The sequence below is a fragment of the Podarcis bocagei genome (genome assembly GCF_964188305.1).
Source record: "Podarcis bocagei genome assembly, chromosome: 5".
NCBI classification, from domain to species: domain Eukaryota; kingdom Metazoa; phylum Chordata; class Lepidosauria; order Squamata; family Lacertidae; genus Podarcis; species Podarcis bocagei.
This window is the reverse complement of record NC_138129.1, coordinates 60991465-61012815: the sequence shown is the minus strand read 5'-3', so window position 1 is coordinate 61012815 and position 21351 is coordinate 60991465. Positions and strand designations below refer to the sequence as shown.

At 41.9% G+C, this 21351-nt stretch overlaps 2 protein-coding genes across 5 annotated transcripts in view; one reads left to right on the top strand and one right to left on the bottom strand.

The window, feature by feature from the left end:
• The window catches only part of FYB2 (FYN binding protein 2), a 38483-nt gene extending 29089 nt beyond the window's left edge, over positions 1 to 9394 (top strand). For 2 of the 3 annotated variants that reach the window (XM_081196881.1, XM_081196883.1), the window contains exons 14-19: positions 2066 to 2094; positions 3181 to 3241; positions 5666 to 5762; positions 7200 to 7359; positions 8321 to 8354; positions 8690 to 9394. In XM_081196881.1, coding sequence (XP_081053007.1) covers positions 2066 to 2094; positions 3181 to 3241; positions 5666 to 5762; positions 7200 to 7359; positions 8321 to 8354; positions 8690 to 8699 — 391 coding nt within the window. In that variant the 3' untranslated portion in view covers positions 8700 to 9394. The remainder of the gene's footprint in view (positions 1 to 2065; positions 2095 to 3180; positions 3242 to 5665; positions 5763 to 7199; positions 7360 to 8320; positions 8355 to 8689) is intronic. The other variant, XM_081196882.1, reaches the window with a different exon arrangement.
• Positions 1 to 21351, bottom strand: part of PRKAA2 (protein kinase AMP-activated catalytic subunit alpha 2) — a 67187-nt gene that overhangs the window by 23871 nt on the left and 21965 nt on the right. The window contains exon 9 of one of the 2 annotated variants that reach the window (XM_081196893.1): positions 19217 to 19455. In XM_081196893.1, the coding sequence (XP_081053019.1) occupies positions 19220 to 19455 (236 nt within the window). In that variant the 3' untranslated portion in view covers positions 19217 to 19219. Of the gene's footprint in view, positions 1 to 14854; positions 19456 to 21351 lie in introns of those variants that run through there. The other variant, XM_081196892.1, reaches the window with a different exon arrangement.

The window sequence follows — 21351 nt, the reverse complement described above, 5'->3', positions numbered from 1 at the left end:
ACCTGGGCTGCAACATGAGCGTCAAGATGCACTACCTAATTTCACATATGGACCGGTTTCCTGAGAACCTGGGTTCAATGAGTGACGAGCAGGGGGAGAGATTCCATCAGGACATGAAAGAGATGGAGACCAGGTATCAGGGTCTCTGGGACGCAGTTATGATGGCTGACTATTGTTGGACTCTGAAGAGAGACCTCCGTGCTGCTGAGCATTCCAGGAGTTCCAAGAAACAGAAGTTCAAGCCCTGAAGTTTGAAAAATGGTGAAGCAACATGCAATTTACGTGTACTTACCTTTATCAATGCCCACCATTCAGTTTACAGAAAACCTGACCTGATGGAGAGAAACGGATGCCATTTCCTGATTCAGCAATGCAAAAATACCTTAAATCAGTTGTAGAAATCTAGACAACATTCAAAAAGTAAAAAATTGTTGCCCAGTGTAATTACATTTTATCTATTTTTGTATCTCTTTAGGATCAAAACACGGGGGAATATAGGAAGCTGGCTGAGAGAGACCATTACTCTATCTAGTTCAGTATTGCCTATACAAGTGTTTCCCAAACTTGGGCCTCCAGCTGTTTTTGGACTACAACTCCCACCAGCCCTAGCCATCAGGACCAGTGGTCAGGAATGATGGGAGTTGTAGTCCAAAAACAGTTGGAACCCCATGTTTGGGAAACACTAGTCTATACTGATTGGCAGTAGCTCTCCAAGGCTTCAGACCAGAATGCGTCCCAGCCCTACCGCAACATGCTGGGGACTGAACCAGGGACCATCCGCACATAGAGCAAATGCTCTAGCTACAGACCTTCCCTCTCCCCACCCTTGCCAGGATTCTCAAGAAAATGATTATGTAACTTGTAATTCCAGGATCTGTTGTGCAACCTGCCAAAGGAATTCTAACACCTTGAACAGTTGTTTCATGCTCAGCTGCTCACTAGTGCTTGCATACATTTCAGCTGACTTCCTTCTGCATCAGCCTCTCTGCATAGCTGGCTCACCTTAGAATAGTGTAGTCATGTTAGGCTCTCCTCTTTGCCCACTCTTCTTCCACTGGTCCTATGATCTTGTTGCTGCTCAAGTCAGAAGGAGCTCTATTGGACAAAACACCCCCAGGACTTTACAAATGTAACTCTCTTGTAATTACGTACCTGCTGTTAGTTACAAAATGGTGTTTGCCATGATGGATATATGGATACGTAAGGATCCCCAGTAGTGATGTATGGAAGTGAGAGCTGGACCATAAAGAAGGCTGATCACCAAAGAATTGATGCTTTTGAATTATGATGCTGGAGGAGACTCTTGAGAGTCCCATGGACTTCAAGAAGATCAAACCTATCCATTCTGAAGGAAATCAGCCCTCAGTGCTCACTGCAAGGACAGATCCTGAAGCTGAGGCTCCTGAAGATCCTGAAGATTGAGGGCACAAGGAGAAGGGGACGGCAGAGGACGAGATGGTTGGATAGTGTTCTCGAAGCTACCAGCATGAGTTTGACCAAACTGTGGGAGGCAGTGGAAGACAGGAGTGCCTGGCGTGATCTGGTCCGTGGGGTCACAAAGAGTCGGACACAACTAAACGACTAAACAACAACAAAGGATTTTTTAAAATGAGTTTTAAAAGAGTTGGGTTCAAAAGGAGTGTATGGCACAGATGGAGAGACCGCAGCCCTCTGGGTTGGACTCCAACTCCCATAATCTCTGATTAACACTGGTTAAGACTGATAAGAAACAGAGTCCTATGTGTAGAAGTCAAATAGCTCATGAACTCTTGAGGCCACTTTTCTCCTTGTCTTTTCATATATTCTATTCCTCCCTGCAGCATTGATTTATTCTCGGTGTTACTTAGCCACGTTAGCATAATACTGTAAACAGTACAGGATATGGTTAGGTAGCAGATGTTTAACAATTTGTTCTAATGTTCATCCAAAATGTAAGTGTGATGAGAAAGTGGATGTGTGCATGCAAAAGCCTTCTTCAAAGTCTTTAACTGCATACAACCAGTACTGAAATTTATGAACCATGTTGAAACACACAACTTAGATTTTGTTTTGTTTTTCTCCTCAGCATCCTTTCCAGTTCTGCACCAAATCTGGGTAAGCTGATGTGTCCCATACTGGAAACTGCCTCCCTTTTGAACACATTGGGGTTGTGGAGGTGAGGTGTCTCTGACACTGAGGATGGAGAAGTAGACAGGTCACGAGATGTAATTGCTGGTTTTTATAACACAGCCTATAATTTACATCATAACAATTGTTTACAACAACTAAATGCAACCCAGACATATTTTCATGCACCTACTGCCACTGATCTTACAGGATGAATCTGCCTTTGTGTGCACTGAAAACCCACAGAGCTATATTTCATACAAACCAGAATGTTATTTTCAAAGGTTACTGCTTGATTAGCAATTTTAAGGCTTATTATACAGGTGCCGGGAAGGCAAATGACCCTCATGCCACAAGCAAGTTGCCTAGGATTTGAGAGGTGGCAATTTCCCTGATTTGAAGAGCAGGTTATCCACTTTCTAGATTTTTGAACAATTAGACGCTTTGTGAATTGATTTAGATGTTGAGGCAGGTTTAATTTCCGATTTGTGCATTAAATGGCTTGTAGAAGGGAAACAGGAGCTGGAGTCCAGCCCCTGGATTACAGTATTGTTTGTAACTGAGTTAACTGTTGCAGTGCTGAAACTTTAATGGACAGTTGCTCATCTGTGTGTGTTTCCCTTTTCTCCCATATCCTGCTCCAGATCAGAGCCGTAGCTAGGTGGTCTTGCACCCCTGGCAGAACCATCCAGATTGCACCCCCATCCATGGACAAATTAGTTCTTCTTTCTTTTCTCCTCAAACCCCTTCCTCCACCCATTCAATTCACCCAATTTTAAAAACCTTTTTTTATGAGGCAATAATCAACATTTTTATTTATAGACACATTTATGGACATATTTTAGCCGATTTGGCACCCCCCTCTCGCCTGTGCCCCTGGCAGGGCCCACATCACCACCCCTTACCTATGGCCCTGCTCCAGATCACTTTGTCTCCTTTTGTGTCATGTCTATGAGATTATAAACCTGTAGGCAGGGGGTGTGGCCTGTTTAAAAATCTTTGTACAGCACTTAGGAAAGTTTAGGTACATTGTAAATGACAGATAATAACATCCACATGTGCTTTTGACAACAGATGTTATGGCCCCAGAAAGCATGGTGTATGACAACATCGACGCAGAACAAAATGATACAAAGTAGGTAAAAACTGTGATAAATGACATTTTGCTCTCATAACCAAAATTCTATTGCCAGCAGTAGTGTTATGTAAATGATTCTGCTGCTCTGAAGATGGACCTCCCGGTATGCTTGCTTAATACATAGTCCACAGTGAATTTATCTGAGCAAGAATACCTCTAGTACTCCATTTTGAGCCACACCATCTGCCTCAGAATATGAAGGATATGCATTTGGTTTTATTTATGCTACAGTCTCAGCAGATCTTAAGAGCATCCCCTTTGTGCAAAGGGAGCTAGCGATTTCTGAAAATTATTGGCATTCTCCCCAAGCAACACATTTCTAGCAATCTTTGGAGGGGCCATGATAGCAGGACAAAAACAAAACAGGTTTGCAGCATAGATGTACCCCATAGACTGCTTTTCTTGTGGATTCAGGATCACCCCCCCCCCGCCCAGTTTGTGAATTGTGGCAATGGCTCTAGGTTAACAGATGTGATGACAAGCTTGAGTCTTGAATCCATGGTGGTGGTGGTGGTGGTGGTGGTGGTGGTGGTGTGGTGTGTGTGTGTGTGCGCGCGCGCGTGCATGCTGGCTGCTGGCACCTGTGGTCACATCCTGCCTAGGAGGCCTCCCCATGTGGAGCTCTGCAGCCCGCCCCCACAACCTCCCACACCACATATAAGCTTGAAAAAGCCTCCTATTGAATGCAATAGGAGACTTTTCTCAAGCCTAAATACAGAGCCAGGGGGCATTTGAGGGGAAGACTTGCAGCTTGGGAAGGAAGGGTTAACCCTCCTGTCATCAAACACAGTGACACCCCCCCCAAACAAAACCACCCCCTGCCTCAATTAGATTGCAAATAAGCTTCAAGTTTTCAAGTTTAATTGCACTTGGATGAGGTGGGGAGGTTATAGAAAGTGTGTGGATGTGTTTGTGAATGTTAGTGAGAATGAATGGGTGTGTGCACTGCATGTCTATATGAATGCATGTATGTGTGCAGTGTGAGAATGTGTGTCGGAGATAGAGATGGTGCAAATGAGCATGATAAAAAAGAATTAGTTTTTCAGCAGCATGAGAATAATTGACTACTAAATGTATAACTGTCTCTTCGTGGGGTAGAAAGCCATGGAGATGAAATTCATGCGGCATTCGAAGGAAATTTTAATTTTTGACATCTGTTCTATGTTTACATTTTTTATATATATAAAAAACCCCTTTCAGCTCTATAGTTGAATAAAACTGCTTGGTTCTCCACTTGCAACCTATTGAGCTGCAAGTCTGTGTACTGCTGTAACTACATGATTCCTATTGGAAAATGTTTTTGTGATTCAGTGGTGCATGAAATGAGGCCTGTTTGTGTGGGGTATTGTGGTTGATCTCGCTGAGACTCATTGTCTCTCTTTGGAGCATCAGCATTTTTTGCAGCATGTGTGCCATTAGGAAACCTGGTGTTTCCCCTTTTCTCTGGAGAGAAAAATGAGATTCATAAAATGGGAAGTTAAAGTTCCTCAAGTCAAAAGAGAAGGGTTGGTGGAGAAATGTTGACGGCCCCAAAATGCCATGAAAAGGTGTATTTGTCATTATTTCCTATTTGCTTCAGGAAGCTATGGGAATCTATCCTAAAATAAAGCCACTCTCTTTGCTCCTCACTAAATATTAGTAATGGAAAGCCTTGAAGCAACTGTAGTTGATCCCCCGCTCCACAAACTGTAATTAGTGAAAAGAAATCAGGTTCTGAAACCATGCTTTGACCGTACCTTGTTCTCTCACTAATTGTAGTTTAAGCAAACTGGATGTTCCTGTGTTTGGACATCAAGGGAACCATGGTTAGTTTGAAATCATGTTTGATAGAAGAGAGGGAAGCCAAGCCCAAGGCTCTCCAAGGCTCACTTCTGTAGCAACAAATCATGGTTTCTCATTGCCTCCAAACTAGGCTGTAATTTTTTATTTCTCTAATATTTGCTAGTGTCCTTTTGTTCTTCTGTCCTTTTGGTATTTAAAAAGTTTACGTGCATACGTAGACACAATTCCTGTATTGTAAAGCTAACATTTAGAGATGCAGGATAGAAGTTTTTAAATTGGATATAAAGTCTATGTTGACTAGAAAATACATTTGGCTTAATAAATTTTCTCCCTTAATAACTTTTACAAATGATATCTTCTAGATTAAATGGCATTCTTACAAGAGACTCCTATGCATGTTATTCTGAAGTATGTTCAGTGAAATTTGTGACATTTTCCTTTGCATGTCTATGCAGAAGTAAGTTCCACTGAGTTCAGTGAGACTTGCTTCCAGATAAGTATACTCAACACGGATGCTTTCTTCTCACTTGTGAAACGTGCTCTTATATGCCTCCATCTTATTCCAATACCATCCCACTTTTGTTCTGAATTGCTTACATTGAGTTGCTGGTTTATCGTATGTATATTCTTTCTTCATAGGCCTTCCTCAAGAAATTTCTTCAAAGTCAAGAAACATGCTTTAGAGAAGAATAGCAAGATGACAAAAGAAGAAAAGCAGTTTAGAGAGAAGTTCATGGTAGGTTTCCTTATTCTGTTTTTACAAAAAGCTTGGAATATGTTGGCATGGTTACCTGCAATGCAGAGTCAACTCTTGCATGTGTATGGTGCATGAAAGTCTATTGCGCAATCTGTCACCTCCTGTCATGTACAGAACTGTGAGCTGCAACGTTCCAGAAAACTGTTCTGTTTAAATTATTTTGTCATTAGTTGCATAGGTAATTTTTCAGCAGTTTGCCAAGGATTCTGGGCGTTGGTTCAGATAGAAACCTGCGAGCTGCAAAGTATAGAAGTACCTGAAGAATTGTAGGCTGCAGAACGCAGCAATCATCATGGCACACGTTTGCTAGAAACATACTAAAATAGGGCTCCAATACAAGGAAATGTTTTCTAGATCTGATGCTGATTTTTCAAATCAGCTGCTTGAGCCCAGTCAGGAGTATTTCCAGCTACTTATATGATGTCTCTGGTAAGCCAGGACATAAACCTCCTAAGAGGTTATCCCAGTTTTGATGCTTGACACTTTCCAGCAGCTGAACACCCTCAGGTATGAGGGTGTTTGTATGATCTTTTATAGTGTTTTAGGTGGTGATGGTTAGGATTTACGATGCTGGAGACAGCACTTGTTACATTTTTCTAGCTGTCCCCTCCTAATGTTTTCCATAGTTTAATATTTAATGGAGTTGAACTGAAACAGTCTAATTTTTTAAAAAAATCTAGTGTTCATTTTCATTTTAAATCTGCTTCTGAGACTTTGGGGAAATCAACCTTGCTGCTGCTATATTTTGGGAGCCCTAATACCTGGTAAACGGCGTTTCCGTGCACTGCTCTGGTTTCGCCAGAAGCGGCTTAGTCATGCTGGCCACATGACCCAGAAAAACTGTCTGCGGACAAACACCAGCTCCCTCGACCAGTAAAGCAAAATGAGCGCCGCAACCCCAGAGTCGTTCGTGACTGGTCTTAACCATCAGGGGTCCTTTACCTTTACCTTTAATACCTGGTGGGTTGGATACTAGGATTATTTTTAAACAAACAAAACCAAAAAAAACGTAGGCATCATTCATATATTTCATGGTCTATTCAGAAGGCTGCAGATCCACTCTAATAGTGATTAGAAATGTTCAAACTCATGATATAGCCTGAAATCCAAATAATAATACAACTAGTTCTTCTGCATGCCCAATGAAGGTTTGGCCTTGCATTTCTCAAACATTCATCCATATGCTCAGCCATCCTGATGCTGTGTGGCAGCCTACCTCTGAAACATGAGACTTTGCAAAGCAGCTTGTGATGTAAGTTTGTGTATATCTTTTGTTCAAAGAACCATTCAGGATGCCCAAGCCCTTTTGGCTACCTATGCTTAATTGAAAGTAACCCCATTATTTTCAATGGGTCTTTTTCCAGTAAGTGTACTTTCGATTGCATCTTTATTTATTTTCTTATTCCCTTCTCTCAGTATGATAAGGAGATTGGGGTAATCAATACCGCAGTTGCACACTGCTCAAATACTTTGACCAAAGGAAAACTTGACTTGAGGATCACGGCAGGTGAACAACTTGAAGTCATTGATATTACGGAAGGGAACCAATTGATATGTCGGAATTCTGAAGGCAAATGTAAGTTTTCCGAGTGGTGTTGAATGGAACGGCCATGTTTTAAGCAGAGTGTAAACAAAACAGTTTACAACAAAACAAAACAAAACAGGGACGCGGATGGCGCTGTGGGTAAAAGCCTCAGTGCCTAGGGCTTGCCGATCGAAAGGTTGGCGGTTCGAATCCCCGCGGTGGGGTGCGCTCCCGTTGCTCAGTCCCAGCGCCTGCCAACCTAGCAGTTCGAAAGCACCTCCGGGTGCAAGTAGATAAATAGGGACCGCTTATTGGCGGGAAGGTAAACGGCGTTTCCGTGTGCTGCGCTGGTGCTGGCTTGCCAGATGCAGCTTTGTCACACTTGCCACGTGACCCGGAAGTGTCTCCGGACAGCGCTGGCCCCCGGCCTCTTAAGTGAGATGGGTGCACAACCCTAGAGTCTGTCAAGACTGGCCTGTACGGGCAGGGGTACCTTTACCTTTAAACAAAACAGTATGGGTGGGTGAGAGGAGAGTTGGCAGTCTCAATTATCACAAACTGGGCATTGGGTATTGCAAGGAAGCAATCTGAATGTGTAAGTAGCTCAAATGAAATTCTGGGCTCCCCAGACCCTTCTACAGCTGAGAACCAGACTCCCTTTTCTCCAGAAACCAAAACTCTGCTACCAATGATGGACTATGGATTGTTTACTTGGATCAGTATTTGACTCTGGCAGTTTGAGTTAGGAAAACCTATTCTTGGCTTATCTTTGACTATTCACCAGTTTTAAGGCATTTACTGTATTTTTCCGTGTATGACTAGGTCTTTTTCCTTAAAAATGTCAAAGGTTAGGGGGCATCTTATACACAGATACATCTTCTCCCATTTTCTTAAATCTGAGTCCCCCCAAATAAGGGGCATCATAGATGGAAAAATACGGTATGTTTGGAGGATTTTGCATATGCCTAAAATATTAAGATTTATGAATATAATTTATTTTATTCTTTCCTAGATGGATTTGTGCTACTAGAACACTTGAATTTCAGGTAGGTTTTGTGTATTTTTTATCCCGATGTTAAGAGAACAATTTCATAAGCATTTTTGCTTGAGGTTTAGTGTGGCAGGATCTGGTAGTTTTGTATGTTCTTTGAGACAATTAAAGTAAGAGGCTCCTTTATAATTTTATTTTGGGAATGATTCATGTTCTTACGTAGCTGCATTGTTTTATACTTTCTGGATGCTCCATGATCATATTTTAAAGTTGCTGCGTTCTAAGTCAAACACTAAGGGAGTTGCTTCTTTTGTTTCCCAATGTATTTATCACCGATAAATAAATACCCATGTGCAAAGCTGGGATAAACTTGTGCCTTTTCTTTTGTAGCAGACATTAGTACTGTACATCTGCAGCACAACTGTTTCCTATGAAGTGATGATGTATCGATGGCATCCACCGAAAATAAGCACCAGTAAGAAACTTCTTTGCGTGGGAAGAAATAGAATGGAGTTGTCGATGGCTGAATGCTAAGCTTGAATTCTTCAGTAGCTCACAGTTAACAGCTGCCACTTGCTTGAATGATAGACAAGGAGTTGAGCATGGTTGCTTTCTAATATTGCAAGTTCAAAATTGTTTTTCAAGTTCATGCTGTGCCATTTGTGTGACTTGATAATTTAGATTCTAGCTAACTGCAGGGATCCCAAGACCCTAGCGCACATAGTTAATGAACCTGCATATGTACAGGAGGCTTTCGTCGGATTTTGTTTCCAGCTCCCATCCCCTCCTGAACAAGAGGATTTTCAGTTATGACAGATGGAGAACATGTAAAGTTCCTGTGCGTGTGCAGAAATCACCTTGGTTCCTTGGATCATGGCCAGCATACTTACCATTTTGTGTGTGAAACAGCTGGTCTGTGTGTGTGTTGTCAGTGATGAAAATGTAAGCCTTGGCATTCCTATATTAAATCTGCATCAATCCCTGTACATATTAGATGTGCTGTTGGCATACTTGAAACATTCCTTGTAGATGTAAATAAAATGAAGTATGAATTGACATTTAATAGATTGTTTTTGAAGGCGATGCTGCTTAAAACTTGGCTTCCTGTTTTTATTTAACTTAATCTGTAAGTAGCTTAAATAAAAGAAGGAAAGTAGCTTTGAGTTAAGAACAAATGGCCATGGGGGGGGGGACCTAGTTCAAAGATGAGAGGCCTTGACACAAATGCATGTTGGCCTCTTCTTCTGGTTTTGTGGTAAATGGGCTAGTTTCCCTCTAGATTTACAATATCTTCACAGCCAGGCATCCCTTGGTAAACTGTGCAAAGAAGGGTTGAATGGGAGTATGTGCAATGAATATCTGAACTTACTGTAGAAGAGGGTCTCCCTTGAAAAGACCCTTTCCAGGGTCTCCCTGAATGTTGGGAAAGATGGAGGGCACAAGGACAAGGGGACGACAGAGGATGAGATGGTTGGACAGTGTTCTTGAAGCTACCAGCATGAGTTTGACCAAACTGCGGGAGGCAGTAGAAGTCAGGAGTGCCTGGCATGCTCTGGTCCATGGGGTCACGAAGAGTCGGACACGACTAAACGACTAAACAACAACAACAACATTCTAGAAGACTCACCAAACAAAGTAAAACTCATGCAGATTGGTAAAAATAGGCACCTTGTGCACAGAGGCCTTGAAAACCACATTGTTTCAAGTTTGCACAATCAAATTAGAGTTTCTGTTTGTTTCAAGATGTTGTTAAGAGATTTTATAACAATTGATTGGCTTTGTTAGAAAACATGATTCATTATGGAAAGCCAATTGTAGAAATGGCACTTGTTACAATGACCAGATAGTACAGCATGTGGGGGAAATCTGAATAAAAGCCAAATCCCAGTCTCAAGCAAGAACTTCTTTAGAATTTGATACCCTGGAGTTTTGATTTTCTAACATGTGGACAGAATTAAGTGTGCTGACATGCACGCTTGCTTTCAAAGTGGCTTAAGCCTACAAAACACAGGTTTGTCAGCACAAAATATTGAACTTCCATAATCTCAGGAGAAAACTCAGAAGAAATGTGGATTTGTGTAAATCAACAGTTTCCACATTAGATAAACTTATTGTTAATTACTTTGACTTGGCTTGTCAGTCTCTTTGATATGCAACCACCGGAGCTGGGTTGTAGGAATGAAAAATGGATTATTTTGATGGCAAAAACTGAGATATTTCCTTGATAGTCATGTCAGTTAGCTGAATTTCCCTACACCGTGCTACAATCTGGGACTCTTTTTTTTTTTTAGCAGAAAACCTATTTCAGGCCCTGTACCTTTACATGGGTGCCTGATGTTGTTGTTGGGGAAAATACCATTAAACAGTATGTGGTAACAAATTCTAGCTTTCTGTCCTTATTACTAGTGGGCAATACGAATGGGCTTTCCTTAATATTGTGCCTGCCTTTGTGCCACCCCGTGATTATTTTTCACTTTTAATGGCAATTCTCTGGAAGCTCACGTTTTTTGATAACTTGCTAAGCATTTTCTTCCACACGCTGCTCCCTGGTAATTCAAGACATACCTCACTTTGCTATGAGCAGACAGAAGGTATCTTAAGTCCTTTGATTTTATCACAAGAACAGCTCAAGCATGTAGCATTTTGTAAGATTCTCATCTCTTTATTAAAGTGCAAATGTCAACCATGGAGTAATAATCACAAACAGTGTGGTACAATAAAAGGGGAGGGGGAAATCAACACCAAAATAGGTCAGTGAAACTGCAGCCACCCAACCTTCATTTTCTGCTTAAGTTACAAAACTAAACGGGCAGGGAGTAGTGCCTTCCCTGCAACACTGTCATATATGCAAAACACTGATCGGTTTTAAGATCATCCAGACTTGCTTTCCTATCTGAACAGGGAAGCCAGCTCAGATTGGATTTGGACATGAATGTCTGAGAAGCGAGACTGAATTAAAATTTTAGCCATAAGATTCTTAGGCTTCTCACCCAGCTCTTGCAGTCCCCAAAAGACCTTTCCCCTGGCTCCTGCTCTCCAATACTGAATCCTCTCTACTTTTCAGGCAGAAGTGGTAGCATGCAAGGGCCCTTCCTTCTTTTCCTCTTTCTCTCTAGGGGGAAGTTAGTTTCAGGAAAGTGGGCTAGCAGGTATGGCATCTGGGAACTCTGAAAACTGGCTGGACTTGGAGCATTCTTTTGAGCCCTCAGACTAGCTCTAAATATAATAATTTGGGACAACAATTGGGAGATCAAAGTTAATCCACAGGTACGTTTGCGAGAGCTTGCCTATCTCCGCTTTTGTCCACTAATGAAGGTTGGGTATCCAGAGTTCATGGCATTCCTCCATTTTTACATAATAGAAGCTGCATGACACAGGCTTCCCTGCTATTACTCAAGTTACAAGTAGTTCAAGGACACAGTTGTCAGGTGGCCTGCAGTTTTGTTGTGCACACCGAAGAAGAAAATGCTGCTAGATTTACAAAATATACATACAAAGGTTTCTTAACACAGAAAAACTGGGTTCACTTCCAAAGTAAGAATAAACACTACTGTATCATTGGTATTCATTTCAGAGCTTTGTGAGGTTAGGATACATTCACCACTTAGGGAGAGAAATGCATTAATGAACACTGAGACACTAAATAAATAAATTACATAAATAAGTTTGATCAGTTAAGGCATTTTCAGCAGGAGATTCAAGGCTTTTTGAAGGGAGAAAATACTTTATCTGAATGCAAGGGTAATAGAGAATTAGAAGATTTAATATTGTGACCAGGTTTCTTGTCTAGTAAATGTGTGTAAAGAAATATTGCTGTTCAATGCATAGAAGACTGAATTTACTAAGGGTTTAAATGCTTAATTTTACAGTAACTTAGAATTTCCACAACCAGAAAAATCAACACATTGCAATTTGCCACATAGCTTATGACGTTCTTGAGTCAAAGTCACTTGCGTGCAAGTAAGAGAAATTACATTTGGGATATTAATTCTTCCTGAAAGCAACTGTCACCCCTGAAGAGACAAGACAACTTTTTGAACTGAGTAATGGCTTGCCTTTTCGGGCATGGGAGCTGCTTTGGAGAAACATCAAAGAAAGGCATAAGAACATTGACTGTTACTTTTTGCTTGTATGCTGACATGCTTGTAGTGTAAGCCATAGCCTGGTACCTGATCTAGTGTGCATAGAGGAAGTTCTCCTGCCCACAAATGTTTTCTTGCTCACTTCAATGGAAGGGCAGCCCTACATGTGCAAAGAGCTGTGCCTGTGGACCTGCTACTTGCTTTGAAGTGAATGGGGCATCCTTCAGAATCTCCTCCTCTACATTGTACGTAGTGGATTGGGACACACTTTAGCTTCCTATAAAAGCATGCCAAATCTTAATAGCAAACATGTTAAACATTGGATGGCATGAACCTGAAGTCCAAATAAGTCACGGATAACCTGGGGCTGGAGTGGAGAAAAGAAAGGAGTGACAAATTATTATTTTTAAAAAGCTGGATAAAAAAAAAATGTTAGGGTAGGTGCCACAGTATTCAGCCCCAAGACCTAGGAAGCTGCCTTATACTGAGTCAGAAAATACTGGCTCAAATAACTGTGTATTAACTACACTGAGTGACAGCAGCTCCGCAGGGCTTCAGTCAGTCATCTTTCCAAACCCTATGCTGGGGATTGACCTCTGGGCCTTTTGCATATAAAAAGCATGAGCACAAATACTGACCTATATGGCTCTTCCACAATGGCATCCCAGCTGCTACTCTACAGGAGGTTTCCAACAAGAAGTTTTATCCCATGCAAATGCAAACACTGAGGCAACGTGAGAACACAGCAAGCACACTTCAAGTATTTAAAAAATCTGCACCTAGGGTACTGAAGGCAGCGCACTAAATGAGTGGAAATGAATCATTTGTGATTTTTAGCAGCTGATATGAGAAGGCACGGTTTTGTATTCTCTAGCTCAGGCTGATCTTCCTCCTGAAAACAATATGCTACCACTGATAATAAACGACAAATTGCCTAGACTTACTAAGCTACATCTGTAAATTATGTCATATGACTCAGTGTGTGGTGATGCGAAGAATTTGGTGCGATTCTACCACAGATGCAGCAGGGACCACTGGGGGGAAAAATTCGTGCAAGGTTAGTACCCTTACTGGAAACATAGTTTAAAGACTACAGAATTTATGCTGTATTATATTGTGCTATTTTAAATCCTTACTCATCCAGTGTTCCTTCTAGAAAATAACTAGTGGTTTCTTATCTGCAACACGCCATTAAACTAGCAGCTGAAAATTGTGCTTTAGTGCTGAGCTTTGCATAAATGCATCTATTCTGCTTGCTCAAATACATATTTGCACGTGTGTGTTGGCTATCTGCATACATTCCCTTGTCTTACTGGAATTAGGCTTGAAAGAAGCCTTCTCTTGTAGTGTGGTGTGTGGATGGTGCCCACAATGATTTGCCCACATGGCAAATGTGTTCACGGACCCCAAAAGGTTAGCACAGCCTTTTTAAGGGCAGAATAGCGATTAGTCTTTAATGTCGCTGAACACTTTGGCAGATGTTTTGAAGCACCTGACACTCAGATGCTTCTAAATTGTAGTTCTTGCCACAGTGGAAGTATGACAATGAGGATGTAGCCACACAAGATGTGGCTCTTTATTATTGGCAAGAAACGTCTGTGGTGCCAGATCTCGGCCAATGCTCCCAGATGCGACTGACATTACAAATAATTTATAACCACTCAGAAATACTAATAAAACTATTCTCCGTCTCTAGCCTGTGGTAGTATCAAATTATTTATTTAAAAAGTAGCACTGATTCTTCCCCCCTCCCCCGCTCCCAATATTAGTAGTGTCTTTCTTAAAAAGAGGTAAAGTGCAATAAAAGTGCTAAATTTAAAAGTAGCAATTTAAGAATTTATGTCTGTCATGTAAGTAAGGGTTAAGAGTTGGCCAAGGAAACCTGTTCCTATACACTATGCCTGGGAAATATTTTAACAGCCCAGAAAAAGACAATGACATTCCACTCAACTGGTAGTGGAAATAGTTATATTGCTAACTCTTCCCTAACGCTACCTTTCTTCTCCCAACTATTTCCTTCGGCCAAACTGATGGGCTCCCTACATGGAGTGAGCTTCTGCTTTCAGAGCATTTCAAGATGAAGAATTGGGGGCTAAGTCAAAGAAGCAGAATTGCACAGAATATAGCCTGTATTTCATGTATTAGTCATGTGAAGGGGTTCTGTGAGATTAGCCCCTGATACTGCACAGCTTACCCACACTGGCATCCACACACTGAGCACAGGTGGGGTGCTTGGGGGAGCCTACACATGTAGAGATGTACGCACAGAGGCTTCCCCACTTACCGTACATGCCTGTGTTCAGTGTCTGGGACAGGAAAGCTGTGCAATGTTGGGTGAGCGGGGCCAGCAGTACAGCCTGCTACTCCTTCAGTCAAGGTGAGTCCTTTCCTATGACTGTGTGAAGTAAGCCATAGTGCCTCCTAGGAAAATGAATATCCTGCAGTAGTTCAGAACCAACGGGACACTGAAAAACAGTTTTGATAAAACGATGTGGTAACAATGATGGAGACGACTTGTTTGGCAAATGTTTTCCCACAGAGGCTTTTGACTAAAGCTGTGCCAACTGTTCTCCCATTATTACTATTTATTTATTTTTAATAACTGTTTATGGCCCCAGCGTAGTTTTTTGGCCCTCTTGTCTTGACTTGGAGCCTATTCTGCTTCCTTTTAGTTTATCGGGCAATTGATATCAAGCCCACTATAAAATTAAACAAAAGCAGCTAATACTTATTGAGAGAAAAGTGACATAAAAATCCACACACCCCCAAAATGTTACTGAAACATCCCACACAAGCTATAGCTTTGTCATCCTAAAAGCAAGGTTTTTACCCTTTAAAAATGGCATGTTACTGCAAATTTAGTAAACCTGATTCCTTCAGCTATCCTGCAGAAAAGGAACAATAAAACACAAGTTATTCCTGCTTTATCAGTATATCAGTAGAGGTCACAGTCAATTAAGCTTTGGAGGTACATTGAAGCCCTGAGGTCTGGAACAGTATTGTCAAATTTACATTCCAGCTTTCATGAAACGGCACACGGAAGGGATTCTATCTGCTCTTATATTAGAAAGGTAAATTTGGCTGCTGTCCTGTTTTGGGGGGTTGGGGGGAATAGCCAGCGTCTTTGTCACTAGGAAGAACATTCAAAATGAAATGCAAAACTCAAACTCCTTAGACCTCAAGGGCACTGGCCTGTACCATGCAGGGAACCCCACATGAGGCTGCCAAAATATATTTTGGTCAACATAATGACAAGTATGTCCGGTGTAGCCTCCCTCTGTATTATAATTCTTCATTCGGTTGTGATACAATGACCATGAGCACCTGTGATTTGTGGAGTATGTAATACCTTTCTTTCTTTTTGCCTAATGAAACAGCACATTATATTATATTTACCACTGTGAAGGGCTACTTCAGGGCCAACCGTACGCCATTTGTGAACAAAGTACATCCTGAGATGGCAACCCAATGTTGGGTCAGCATGGCTGATGCACTGCAACATTCAAGACTGATTATCTGTCTGCTGCCCTACTGGAGAATGCCCACTACACACGGTCAGAAAACATTCAAGACACAAAGCTCGTCCCACTGCAGCTCTATGTTGGACTAGCTTTGGCTCAGTCATTAGGAAGAAGGAAAGTGGAAGCTGATGTGTTTATAATTCAACAGAAGTCTGAATAGAGGAAAAGGTCACGGAGGGCGAGGTATGGAAACAATGAGACGCGTGTCTTATTTTTAGCAGATGTGAAGAGCTGGTTGGAAGCAACAAGGTGAATTGAGAAAGAAGGGGGCAAAAGACAACATAACGATGGTTCAAGCACTGAAATATGTTGACGATCTAACTGTAGAGAGAAAAGGAGCAGACTGGGAAACACTCTTGGCTCCTAGTAAATTTTCAGATCTTGGGGATTACAGAAGCCTGACCCAAATCCCAGACAAAGCACACACCTTGAGGGGCTGAGTCCACTGTGGATTCCTAGTTATCTCTCTTAGGACATATTAGTATGTTTCAAAAGACAATAGGGCCTGGGAGCAACTGGTTCTTCCTGAGCACTGAATGCCTGGTCTTCATCAGTGGAAAACAGATTGTCTAGCCTTTATGGCAAACACAATCTGCCCTGCTCTTGCTCCCACAGCTGGCTGTGTAGCGGAATGATGACCAGCTGGGCCTTGTGACAAGAAATGCACTCCTGTATCTGAATTTTTAAAAACTTATTTGGTTTGGTTTTTAAGGTCATGGATTAAACATTTTTAAAGCCCTTTTTATGATTGTCAGTTATATACATTTCAATAGTTTTACAATTATTCTAACATTTCAAAACTCAACTTCCTTCCTCCTCTTTCAGAGATTCCTTAGTTTTATTTTTATCATTCCCTGCATATTCTAAGTTAACTTATTCTTTTACTCATCTACTTTAAATATATACTCTTATGAAACTGCAGGTTATTACATTAATCCTGCCAATGCCCTTATCTGTTTACAATTAAGAAGTCATTTCTTGAAGAGGTTATGCTGATGAAGATCTGTGTTGGAATCAGGATCAAGCAGATATAGTAAAAAAGATGAATGAAGCCACAGCAGAAAAAAAACCCCAGGCTCAGTCCTGAACGGAGGTCCATTCATCTTGCGAGCCAGGATATTCTTCATTTGATTCTTTACCTTAATGCTCCTAATTTTATCCATTACCCTCTTTCCTGCTGTATTGCTGAATACACTCTCTAATTATCTTGCTTTATGCTAGTGAACAAGGGTGTTATCAAAGGACCTCACTCCTGAAGAAAGATATAATTTTTTCTCCCCCATCCCACTATTATGAGTTTTACATAGATGGTTACAGCAATCTTTATCTGCTCTACAGCTGCCATGGGGTTAATGATTGCTCCTCATTTAAATATACAGGCCTTGTGCTTTGATATTTCTGGTACAAGGCAGGGGCTGCAATGATTGATGGAAGACTAATAATGTGATTAAGAGCAGGCTGCGAGTATTACTTATGGGATATAGTAGGTGGTCTGAGCTTAACAAGCCCAGGACAATGAACAGCAGTGAGCACAAAATGGTTATGAAAGGCTGTAGTGGAAAGAATTCCTTTGGAGGGAACAGAAACTCCCAAATGCAAAACTTTAATTAAAGCTGTGAAAAAATGTTGCTGTGGGATGTTTACTAAATGAGACGGTAGCCCTGTGCAACCATGTCACAAAAGGCTTTTTCCAGCATTCAAGTGCTGACTAACTTCTAGTGATCGCCCGCTAGCAGATTCAGTATCCAAAGAGGGGAGAGCCAAGGATACATGTACACACACCCATCAGTCACTTCTGGGCAGCAAGAGAGGAGGCAAGGTGGGTCTGGTACATGAACTGCAGGCATATATTATGTGTGTGTGTGTGTGTGTGTGTGTGTGTGTGTGTGTGTGTATACACACACAAAATGGTGTGTCCTTTTGTGCACCTTGTTAGCACTGTTGCTGTATAATTACAGCCTTGCACTCTGCATACTGACCCATCTCTTTCATTCTAACAGATTTGTCTTTTGAGGATGTACAGCAGGGGTGGCTAACCCGTAGTCCTCCACCTTTTGTTTGTTTGTTTGGGGCAACAGGTCCCCCTCTTTCCCAGTCACAGCAATTAGGGCTGGAGTCCAACAACATCTGGAAGGCCTCAGGTTAGCCACCCATGATCTACAAGTCTCTACAAGGGTGTGAAACACCCTAGCCGTAACCAAAACTATGTTAAGAGTGTGCAGAATTCAGAAAAGGACTAAATCAAAGGATATATTGAATGGAGAACTGCCTGTGCATTGTTCCTCAATGGTAATACCCGATTCTTTCTCTTATTTTGCCACAATATGACAATAATATAATAGAGTCAGGCCACTGTTGTTGACTATAATGGTCAGCAGAATTTAAATCCTGCTCTCCACTGTTTTAGGAAATTGTGGGTTTTTCCTGCTGCGGTGCATTACTTTACATTAAGTGTGCTTAGAATGGAGGAATGCACTTGTAGGCTGCAGCTGTTCATTCATATGAACCTATGAGCAGGGAACAAGATTCCTGTTGACTACTGAACATTCAAAGAGCGCTTCCACGAGGCGGGGACTCGGGAAGGGAGAGAGAATGTTACACTGCAGCTTGGCCACAGAGGCTTGTCATCAACTGTTTCCTAGCCAGAGATGCCTGAGACTAAAACCTGTAAATATTTGATATGTGGGATTGAAAACATTCAAAAATTGCACTTCTCATCGAGCTACGGTCCTTCTACAAAAGGTGATTTTACATGTTACAGTAGGTGAAAGAACAGCAAAGGTGAAAATTTCTTCCACATGCGTAAAGTGAAAATCAACCCCATCAGAAAGATAGGGATAAATTTTCTGAAATCATTTTTTTCAGAATCCTTTGGAGAAATACTCAAGTATTCAGGAACATTATTGCACTGATATGTTTACAATGGCAGGGGCACTGTGGATTCTGTGACTGGAGACATTTTTCAGATTTTTGGCAGACGTTGCTGTTTCCTGCATAATTGAAGCTTAGTGTGGCAAGCGATGAGACTGGACAGTGACCAGCTGTTGGACAACGGGCCCAAAGCCCTCCTCCACTGCTTTCTACCTCCACTTCTACCACAACTATTCCAAATTCCTTGCAAAAAGAATGAAGCAAATTCTGCAATAAAGATTACATAAAATCGAACACATTTGCCTACTTCCCTTAATATACATCATGTATTCTGGGTACCGAATCTGGGATTTCTACCTCAAGGATTAGGTTCCTTGCTGCACGTGCCCAAATGATCCTTTGACATGCAGCTTTTGCAAAGAAATCAAGCTTCTGAATGATACCTGTCAGCGAGCCAGCGCCATGATGAGACTGGCACACATTTCAAAGAAATCCATGGTGTGGCTACCGAGACGAGGTGTCACCGAGGTCATGCTCCCGGTCAAGGAGCCCATGAGAGACCCAGGAAGCGACTGGCAATCGGCGGTGGCGGAATCGAGACTCAGCCTCGGTCTGTGCAAGCGGGCTGCGGAGCAGGAGCGCTGAGGTGTAGAAGAGCCTGACCTTTGCTCCACGACATCATCTTGAAGGCACAAACAGAAAACAAAGGTTTTAAACATCTGCTCAGGCTGATAGGAGGCTACCGTTCCTTTCTCCGGCAACTGACTTTGCTCCTATGCCTTTATGGCAGTCTCTCTTCAGAAGGTGTGGCTTGCAAGAAGAGACTGAGATAAGCTTGATATGCGGAAGACATTTCAGGATACATATAATAAACTACAGTGAAACCCATGCAACCATTGCTCACCCATCTCCCCCACGGCTCTCTCATATTAAGTTTGGGGAGCGGGAATGAGCCACAAAGCAGGAGTTCCTGTGCCACAAAGATCGCATGAGAAGTTTAGGATCATAAAATTGTAGAGTTGGAAGGGACCCCAAGAGACATTTAGTCCACCCCCCTGCAATGCAGGAATCTCAGCTAAAGCATCCATGACAGATGGCCATCCAACCTCTGCTTAAAGACCTCCAAGGAGAGTCGACCACCTCTCATGGGGATCTGTTCCACTGCCTAACAGCTCTTACTGTCAGAAAGTTCTTCCTGATGTTTAGTTGGAATCTTCTTTTTTGTAACTTGAATCCATTGGTTTGGTTCCGAGCCTCTGGACCAGGAGAAAACAAGCCATTTCTGCCTATCTCCTTCAAACCACACTTTCTCTGCAAACTCTTGACGAAGACAGCCATTGCATCTCCTTTTGTGCTCTGTACACTGCCAGCTGACTCTCCCTCTTGCTGCATCTTTTTAAATATTCTTAATCAAGCCTAAGACTATCCTTTCACTTTGTTTCATCTGCCTCTCTTGTGTCCCTAAGGCTGTAGCCTATTTCAATGGAATTTACTGCTCTTCAAGCTTCCATCCTGCTGGCTTTAAAAGGACGCTGCTGTTGGACAGCTGCGTTCCATGTGTATTCACTCAGAAGTAAGTCCCACTGTGTTAAATGGGCCTCGCTCCCAACCAAGTATGTATATGATTGCAGCCTAAACTGCACATTAACTTGGGGAAGGGGAATCTGTGGCCTTCCAGAAGTTGGATTTGAATCCCCACTAGCTCAGCCATCGTAGCCAAAGTGCAGGTGGGAGTTGCAGACTTTTTCTTTGGAATGCACACTTAATAGTTCATATTTGCATCGTTTTATTGAATATTTAAGGTGCTTTGTATTTTACTGCAAATCGCTTTGGGATGCCTCTGTATGTGGGAAGAAATTTAGAAATATAATAGAGTAAACATATAGAGAGCCACAGATTGACTCTCCCATATTTAACTGGGCTGGTGCCAAGGAAGAGGCTGTACCGCTTCTGAGTTCTGTGGGGGGGAAAGCACTGATAGTAATTAGCTGAATATTCACAAGCTTTGACTGTCGTGTTGAAATGTGTAGCTTTGATGACGAAGAACCTTACGTAAAACAGCTAAGAAAATTGCATAAACATCTACAGTATTATTTTGGACACAATGAATAACTGAAGTGATTCTTAGCTGTAATGAAAGTGAAATTTACTGTACTGTAAGATTGCAGTGCCCACAGTGGCGCAATGGGTCAGTGCATCCAGCTGCTAACCGGAAGGTTGGTGGTTTGAGCCCACCCAGGGATGGCTGTAGGCAGGATTTCTGCATTACATGGGGTTGGACTACATGACTAGGGTACCTTCCAACTCTACAATTCTATGATTTTATGAATTCTTAACTGGGTAAAAGTCCTATAGGACTCCATGGGGCTTACTTCTGAGCATGTAAGGGACTGCACTGTAAGAAAAAAAAAATGTGTGTCAACTAGTAGCAGCAATTGTAACAATTCTACAGGGGTGGGGAAGAATTTCACTGCAAAAGTTCATTATTTGGAACTCCAAAATGGTTTATGGTCAGAAAAGGTCTGCAACAGAATTATCCATTTAAGGGTTATTGTGAATCCTGCTAGGAGTAGAATTC